Consider the following 9,619-nt stretch of genomic DNA (forward strand, 5'->3'; position numbering starts at 1 on the left):
TTGTGAATTCCTTTGAAAATTGAAAAAGGAACAGTCTTTCTGATGCACTAAAAGTGTGTTTTTCTGTCTCAGAAATGGCAATGTTTTACAAGGTCTGAGAAAATAGACCGCATCTATGCACCATAAGCACTACATGAGAAGAGCACTGTGAGCACCATAACTACTACAACATGCTTTAGTGGTTATGGTGCCACTAGTGCCTTGTTGCTACTCAGTGTAAGTAGTCAAACTGTTTACGGTTTGACCACTTATCTGTGGACTACCAGGCACCACTTCCTGCCTCTGCAGGAAGTAAAAGCTGCCGATGGCATTGTGACGGACCGCCTGGCACTCCGACCGGGTACCTCTGTCAATCGCTGCTTCTTAGTACTTGTGAGTACCATAAACACTGCACTGGAACACCATAACCACCATAAACCCCACAAACCACTGCAGCTTGGTTGGGGTCTCGCCATCCTTCACCCACCCAAGACCAGGATCCAGCTTCCAGTGGGTAGACCTCTCCTAGTCCAGAGAGCGTAGCAGGAACAGCTCTTAGAAGAGCATGTGATTATACTCAGGGGAGTATAGTGATTATAGCAACCCCCAGAGTGTAGTTCTCCAATCCCCCACACATGAGCCAAGACTTCATTAAGGGGTAAAGCAAGTCTGTTTAATGGCAGCCACCACTGGCCTTATATGCAATTCCCCATGCAAGGGGCACTCCCACTTGGACCTTGTGGGGAACTGCAGCACCAAGTCACAGACCAATAACAACAATGGTTAAATTCATGACATCCCCATATACAAACACACAATCCCTCCCCTCTGCCTTGGAGATAATTGAATCAGGATAAAAAATATATACCTTTTAAAACACCCTAAAAATGCATAAAACCCCACACATGTTACATTCTTGATAGCCTTGATCTGGGTGACCAACATATCCAAAATCACCCAGATCATTTCAGGGGTTCAGGAATTTCCTGGAAGCCTTATTTTTGACCCACCGTGCACATGGTCCCATGCCCAAAACTGTTCCAGATAATTAGGGCTAATGGTCGGTCTCTCTGTCTGGAGTACAAAAGTACATACTTCACATGAACAGAGCCTTTTAAAGTGCATTGAGCAAGGTATATTGCAGGGCCCATAGTCCTGAGGCAAGAGGCTGGCCAGCAGGCCCATCCAACAACCCGTGACCAGGTTCAGTTCGTCACAGGGCCATAATCACCGGGTAGGAAGCTGGCAAACAGGCCCCTCCAAAAACCAGTGACGATGTTACTTTTGTCACATATCTTCCCTCCCAAGGGGAGACTAACCAGAAACCTCACCTCCTGTCGGTCGATACCGGAGTTAGTCGATCAACCCACCCACAACAAAGTGCTTGACTTGTAGCTCTCGGGTGTCCAGCTTTGTCCTGTCTGTCTCATGCTGCAGAAGGGGCGTCTGGTACTCCCGGTCTCTCGGTTGCTTTCCGCTTTGCACTAGGACTAGGGGAGGGCAGAGGCCAACTGCGCTTTGCCCTGTTGACAGCGGGTATTCAGACCAGGGTGTCCTTCGGGTATTCAGGCCCAGGACAAGGGGAAAGTGGAGGGCAAAGGCCAGCTGCTCTCTGCCCAGATGCCAGCTCTTCCGCTGGGTAGGGGTCAGTGAATACTACCCCCAGGACCTGGTTGAGGAGAGGAGGAATCACCTACCTCCTCCTCCTGGCATTCCTGCAAGGTTGGTTGGGGATCTGGACTGGCCGTCCAGCCTCCCTGTAGGTCTGGTGTAGAGACCGCGGTCCCATCTGCACCATTGGGGTCAGGAGGGCTGTCCCTCTGTACTGTACACTGCTGCTGGGGAGTGAAACCGATTTTCTCACCACTCCCTGTAGGATACACTGCCGCTGGGGAGAGAGACCGACCGTCTCTTCTCCCAATAACATACTCGGCTGCTGGGGAGTAGGACCAACTGTCTCTACTCCCGGTAATGCTGCCTGGTGCTGGGTAGTGAGACCGACTATCTCCACTCCCAGTGCTGCATGCTGCTGCTGGGATGAGGGACCGACAATCTCCTCTCCCTGTGATGCTGCCTGGTGCTGAGTAGTGAGACCAGCTATCTCCACTCCCAGGGATGCTTGCTGCTGTGGTGATGAGGGACCAATCTCCTCTCCCAGTAACACTGTCTACCGCTGGGGAGAGAGACCAGTTGTCTCCTCTCCCTGTATGGTACACTGCCGCTGGGGAGTAGGACCGACTGTCTCCACTCCCTGTAACTCACCCTGCTGCTGGGGATGGAGAATGATCCTCTCCCTGTGACTCTGTCTGCCGCTGGGAAAAGAGACCGGTTGTCTCCTCTCCCTGTAAGATGCACTGCCGCTGGGAAGAGAGACCGGTTGTCTCCTCTCCCTGTAGAATGCACGGCTGCTGGGGAGAGAGACCGGTTGTCTCCTCTCCCTGTAGAATGCACAGCTGCTGGGGAGAGAGACCGGTTGTCTCCTCTCCCTGTGAGATGCACTGCCGCTGGGAAGAGAGACCGGTTGTCTCCTCTCTCTGTAGAATGCACTGCTGCTGGGGAGAGAGACCGGTTGTCTCCTCTCCCTGTAACTCATCTGCCGCTGGGATCTGGGCCGGCTGCCCAGCATCCCAGTAGGGCCGGTAGAGACACCTCGGTCCCATTTCCACCTGACATTTGAGGTTTCTCCCAGTGCCAGTCTATGAAGACGCCCAGGACTTGGGAATAAGGCCTCCTCTCCCGGTAGCTCCGGCTGCAGCTGGGGATCTGGGCCGGCTGCCCAGCATCCCTGTGGGGTCGGTGGAGAGACTTCGGTCCCATCTCCACCTGCCTGTTGGGGTTTCTCACAGGACCAGTCTATGAGGTCCCCTACTTCGGATACTTCCGGCTGCCCCTGGGGAGAGAGGCTAACATTCGTTGGAGACTTATTTTCCTCACTTTAGCCAGCAGGAACTCTTGGTCTCTCTTCGCTTGTCTTTCGACGGTTACCTGGTTCCAGATTGCCTGGAAGGTATCCATGGACACATCAGTGCCATACCAGGCCACTCACTGCCTCACCTCGGCCAGGAGTCAGAGTATGCCATACTTGCCTGCTCCAAGTCAATGGACTCCTCTGCTTCCAGGGGCGCTACACGAATGCTACCGTTGCCCTCACTATGATCAACACGTTACCGGTGCCTCCAAGATTCTTCTCCTTGCACTAGGACGCCATCCCACTGCTGCCACCAAATTTGACGGACCGCCTGGCACCCCGGCCCGGTACCTCCATCAATCGCTGCTTTTTAGTACTTGTGAGTACCATCAGCACTGCACTGGAACACCATAATCACCGTAAACCCCACGAACCGCCACAGCTTGGTTGGGGTCTCGCTGTCCTCCACCCACCCTGGACCCAAGACCAGGATCCAGCTTCCAGTGGGTAGACCTCTCCTAGTCCAGAGAGCGTAGCAGTAACAACTCTTAGAAGAGCTAGTGATTATACTCAGGGGAGTATAGTGATTATAGCAATCCACAGAGTGTAGTTCTCCAATCCCCCACAAACATGAGCCAAGACTTCATGAAGGGGTAAAGCAGGTCTGTTTAATGGCAGCCACCACTGGCCTTATATACAAGTTCCTATGCAAGGGGCACTCCCACCTGGACCTTGTGGGGAACTGCAGCACCAAGTCACAAACCAATAACAACAATGGTTAAATGCATTACACTCCCATATACAAACACACAATCCCTCCCCTCTGCCTTGGAGATAATCAGGAACTCTACTAATCTAATCCAATTATCTACAAGCACAGAAAATATACATACTTTTTTAAAACACCCTAAAAATGCATAAAATGTTCCGTCCCTGATGGCCCTGATCTGGGTGACAAACATATCCAAAAATCACCCAGATCATTTCAGGGGTTCAGGAATTTCCTGGAGGTCTTTTTTTTTTGACCCACCGTGCACATGGTCCCATGCCCAAAACAGTTCCAGAGAATTAGAACTAATGGTCGGTCTCTCTGTCTGGAGTACAAAAGTACATACTTCACATGAACAGAGCCATTTGAAGTGCATTGAGCAAGGTATATTGCAGGGCCCATAGTCCTGCGGCAAGAGGCTGGCCAGCAGGCCCCTCCAAATAACCGTGACCAGGTTCAGTTCGTCACAGGGCCATAATCACAGGGTAGGAGGCTGGCAAACAGGCCCCTCCAAAAGCCAGTGACGATGTTACTTTCGTCACAGGCATTCATGAGCTAAGCCGTACAATGCAGGGTAAGCTCATTGGCTGAGATTGTTAGATGACCACTCTCAGCCAATCAACTGAGTACTGCACCACCAGTTTGACTACTTACATTGGGCTGTGGACTCTGGTGGTCTTGGTGCTTAGATTGTCCCTTTAACTTTTTTTCATTTTAATATTGATTTCGGCTTTTCCTCGTGGAAGTCACACTCCAGATTTTGGACCTGAGTTACATTTGTATTTGGATCACATTCCTTAATAGTGTCTGTTATGTTGCTATTATTTTATTAATGTAAGCAGTACAGTTTATTATTTTCATGATATACTTTTTTTTGTTTATCACATACACTTTGAGTTTGTCAGCAGTTTTCAAGGTAAACATAATTCATTTTTGTTTGGCAGGCAATCAAAGGAGCTTCTCACCACGTGTATGCAGATCAACCTAGCACCTTCAATCAAATGGTCGAAGAGATCTGTGAAGCTGTAGACTGAAAGCATGTGCAAGGATTAAAAAAAACAGTACTTGTATGGTGTAGCACAAGAACTGATTCTTTACCTTTTTTTTTTTTTTTTTTACGTTGAAAGAATAGACTGACTCGTACATCAGCTTTGTTCTTCTAACTGGTGGGCTGATATTGCGCATAGTACATAAGTGCTAGCTGCCAATTTGTTCACTTGCAATTACATAGAATGTAGTGCTATTGCAAAGCCAAGTTTCTTCCATTTCTTTCTTCCTTTCTAAACAATACCCTGTCTTTACATTTCTTGGAATGAGCAGATGCAAAAGCATAATGATTGTCCCAATTACTGAAATGTGCTGGACTTTAAGAAAAGTACGATGCTCCGGATCAGTTTTATTATCTTTCTACAGTTGAATTGGTAGGTGGGATTATTTATGGTGCTGGATGTTTGCCCTACTAGGCATGTATCTTAGAGCCATTTAATTGAAAGTTATCCAATTTGGTTGCTCAATCCTTACATTCAATGCTTGTTCCAAGATCTGCCCATTGGAAAAAAAAATGTGTCTGATGTCCAAAAATATAAAAGCACATGAGCAGCCTAAATTTGCTCCTACCAGTAAGAAGCACATGGACTATTTGATGTCCACTTCCATGTCTTCAATGTGAGAAAGTCTATCCTTAGTACATGTGAGACTTGGCATGCATGTTGTTAGAACTACCTCCTAGCTATAACTTATGATTTGCCATTTGTACTGAAATTAACATTGATATTTCACTATGTAGTGATTTGTAATGTGTAATCTTTGTATTGGTTTGTTTGATTAATGTTTGGTTCGTTAACGTCTTTGTTTCATTTGACAAAAATGTTTGTAACTATTTGAGACCATTGTTTTGCTGTAGTGACATACGGTGGCTATTTTTTTGAATTACACACAGAACAAAACATAAAAGGCAAATCATGATAAAATACTAAGATCGATAAGAAATCTATAATTATATTGCTTCTGTTATGTACACAAAAATACATATATTGATGTTCTGCTGGTCATATAATTGATGCTCACTGCCTAAAAGCTGAAAAATCTCTTTGAACTCAGGAAAAAAAAACCAAAAAACTATGGTGCTTACATTATGACCTGTCCTCCCATTTGAGCAGACAGGAGAGAATTCAACATTTTCTATGTATAATTCCTAATTTCCTTGATTATGCAGTAACTATATATAGTATAGTTTGTTTCCCTTTTATATCTTAAGGTAACTTAGTTTTTAAAAGGAATCTGTAATATTTCTGTTTTGTCCCTTACAATGTATAATAGTATCATGACCATGCTTGCCAATATTTGGTGGGGTCAATGGCATGATATCTCCTTTACCCTCTTCCAGTGGGATCAGGAATTTAGCTGCTCTAGGCAAAATTAGGTAGTCCTTAAGTAAAAGAAGGCAGGACAGTTTGCCCCCAATGTGAGAGAGTGTGACAAACCGTAGTCGGTGAATTTTCAGCATGTGAACACAATTTACCCGGTCTATAAATGTAAGCTTTTTTTCCAGAAGGACAAAAAGCGGCTGTTATACTGTGAGCATTGGTTGTAAATCCATCTTTACTATATATGGCCATAAAGCCCATTTTAATAAAAAAAAAAAAAAATGTGCCTAGCAGACGTGCTGCTATAAAAGTGTTTGTTTTTGAAAATGTATTTTGTATGCATTTTTCTGCCAGTTATGCCACAAATAAGTACCAAATTAACGTATTAACCTGCTTATTATCGTTTGCTCATTTGAGCAAATAAGCAATTTTGTAGCATTAAATGAACAGTAGCAAATGGCAAATATGGTTGATACACTTATTTAAATGTATTTTTATTTGCTAAACCTAGGCCTTAATTTTCAGTGGCCTCATTTTTAACAGAAACATTTTTTACAGTGGAGGTCTGTGGTAGGGAATTGGTGTTGCTACCTCCTAATCATGAAAACACACTTGTAGCAGACTCATATTTTCAGCACCATTAACCTGAACTGGCTGAGGACCTAATATTTGGGTTCATTCACTAAACCAGAAATTGTAAAAAAGGGAATTTTAAATATTAGGCCAGACTATTTGAATTGGAAACATTTTTCAGTTGTGTAAAATGCCTTGTGATTCCCCATATATTTCTGGTTTTAGTAAATAACTAAAATAATGCAAAATGTTCTTGAAGTGCCTTGTATAACTAAACCTCTTTCATAACACATGTGCCAAATAGCTTTGTATTTCCTTATCTTTGCCAGCTGACTAGAACATGATACATGTTTAAGTGGTGATGAGATGATTCAAGATTTCACTGACCATATTAGTTAGCTGCCTAATCACAAAAGAAGAAAAAAAAGTCACCTAGGCACAGTTCTACATTTTTTTTTTTATAGTTCCCATAGCATTATCTAAATTCTATTATATTTAAAGGAACACTATAGGCACCCAGACCACTTCAGCTCATTGCAGTGGTCTGGGTGCAACATCCCAGGCCCCTTAACTCTGCAATTGTACTTTTTGCAGGTTTTGATAAACTGCAATAATTACCTTGGAGTGGCTGTGTGTACCAGACAACCACTAGATGGACTTCTGGGTGGTTAGGCAACTTTTGGTCTCCTAACTGATGCTGGACATCCTCACATTCTGCATGAGGACATCCAGCATTACCCAAAGCCCCCACAGGAAAGCATTATACGATGCTTTCCTATGGGGAAAGTCCTAATGTGAGAGCAGCGCTTGCCACACATGCACATTAGGTCTCCCCTGCCATCTTAAAAAGAGCAGAGGTGGAGGCTGAACCAGCGCCAAGAGACATTGGCACTGGAATCTGGTAAATGGAAATATATATATATATATATATATATATATATATATATATATATATATATATATATATATATATATATATATATATATATATATATATATATATATATATATATATATATATATATATATAATATTAATGGTGCTTACATTATGACCTGTCCTCCCATTTGAGCAGACAGGAGAGAATAACATTTTCTATGTATAATTCCTAATTTCCTTAATTGTGCAGTAACTATATATAGTATAGTTTATTTCCCTTTCATATATGGTGTTTAACCATTTTAGCACCAACAGAGGAGGGGGGCGATGGAGGGGGCACTATAGGGAGCGATAGTGCTAGGAAAACAACTTCTCAATTTCTGGTGACATTGTGGTAAATAGATAAGCAGGTCTCACTCTACATGTATGTGTGTATATATGTATATATATGATATTAGGCACACAAACACTTTGGTTAGAGGGTTATAAAAAATAAATAAAAAAGAACCATGAACATGGATAACCATTAACAGGTTAGTTTTATTGGAGATCTGGTGAAGTTTTGTTGTTTTCTGGTAGGTTATCACAATGTTGCAGGTAATATGAGAAGACTTGCACTGCTTCTTGGTAAAAAAATGAAACTGAGAAAGGTACTGGAAATGGAAGTTAGGTTGTAGGAGCTGTGGAGAGTGAAGCTTGGAAAGTTTCAAAGGTAGTGTTGGAGCTTACCAGAGAAGATGTTGTGAAGCTTGCAAAGATATATGTAGGTTTGTCTGGATTAGACTGGCGTTATTTTAATATATTTCAGTGATCGGAAGGACTATAAAAAAAATTATGTAGGTAGTCTAATTTACAAAAGTAAATTTGAGGTGCAGATGCATATATTACATGCCATAATCAATGACGGTCATTGGCATTTGTACTCTTTACCACCACTGGATTTAAAAAAAAAAAAAGATATGCTTCTGATGAGAACTAATTTTATGATGGTATTTGTTATACATCTTAATTTTTTTTTTTCCTTTAAATGTTGTAGTTTATGATTGAACATCCAACCAGATGTGCACTGAATGTTGTTTTAAATGGGAATAATTATGATTTAGATTTGCTTTGTTTTGCTTTATTTCTCCTCATTTGCTATATGACACAGGATCCTATTTCTGAATAAAATGTATATTTTCTTTGCTGCTACCTGTAGATGTGGCTTCTCCAGTTTTGAAATCCTTTCTAGAAACACAATTTTATTGCAACTTATGCAATATTACACCAGAAATGTCAGTTTTTATTACCTGTGTAAAACAAAACCTGGTCTTACACAAGCATTTTGACACTTGCAAATGCAAGCCCATTCTCTTGAGTGTATATAGGGACTCTGTGCACCCATATTCAAAACAAACTAGATCTTGCAAGTGCTGCCTGTTAAAATCGGTCTCCACTAGTAAAAATTGATAGTCACAATATATTAATAAATTGTAATCATTAATATTTTTGTCTATCACCATCATATTCTGCAGAGCTTTATAATGTCCGTCACTCCTTCAGAATATTGGTCTGTAGTTAATAACCAAGTCTACACCTGAACATAATTACTTTTTATTTTCTTCCTATGTTTGTAATTTTGACTGGAAACTGGTAGTTAGTTTAAAAACTTGCACAGCTCACATTTTATGAATGAACACCTTTTGTACTTTTGTGTATCATTGCACTGTGAAATGTAACTGTGTGATGGCACTGGACTAACAGATTATTCATCATTTTACAAATGATATTTAAATAATTTACAAGACATTTTATATATAACTTAATAGAAGTTTTATTAATCAATTGTATATGGGTATTAAAGTGGATTTTTATAGATTATTGTACTTTTTATATTTTTTATTTTGGTCTTATATGCCTCTGCATGCCATGTGTGGTTGTGCATTACACATCACTTGTTCTCAAAGTATTCTTTAGTGTAATTGACAAACTGGAAAAATGTCCAGGTTATGTGAATAATCCTATTAATGATGATTCCATTTATATAATATCAAATATTCTTATTCCAGTAGCATTTAAATTATTAAGTTATAAAACATGCCCTAGTTTGCTTTTCTTGTTAAGTTATTTGCACATTATGCACATTTCTGTGTGAATGCACTTCAC

General features: G+C 41.9%; 1 protein-coding gene across 1 annotated transcript in view; it reads left to right on the forward strand.

Annotated features, from left to right (window-relative positions):
* Nucleotides 1-7,447, forward strand: part of ABHD4 (abhydrolase domain containing 4, N-acyl phospholipase B) — a 55,512-nt gene extending 48,065 nt beyond the window's left edge. Inside the window, exon 7 of the mRNA XM_063454849.1 lies at nucleotides 4,601-7,447. Within this exon, the coding sequence (XP_063310919.1) occupies nucleotides 4,601-4,690 (90 nt within the window). The 3' untranslated portion in view covers nucleotides 4,691-7,447. The remainder of the gene's footprint in view (nucleotides 1-4,600) is intronic.
* The last annotated feature ends 2,172 nt before the right edge of the window (nucleotides 7,448-9,619 follow it).

This window comes from Pelobates fuscus, chromosome 5 (genome assembly GCF_036172605.1).
Source record: "Pelobates fuscus isolate aPelFus1 chromosome 5, aPelFus1.pri, whole genome shotgun sequence".
Lineage (NCBI taxonomy): Eukaryota > Metazoa > Chordata > Amphibia > Anura > Pelobatidae > Pelobates > Pelobates fuscus.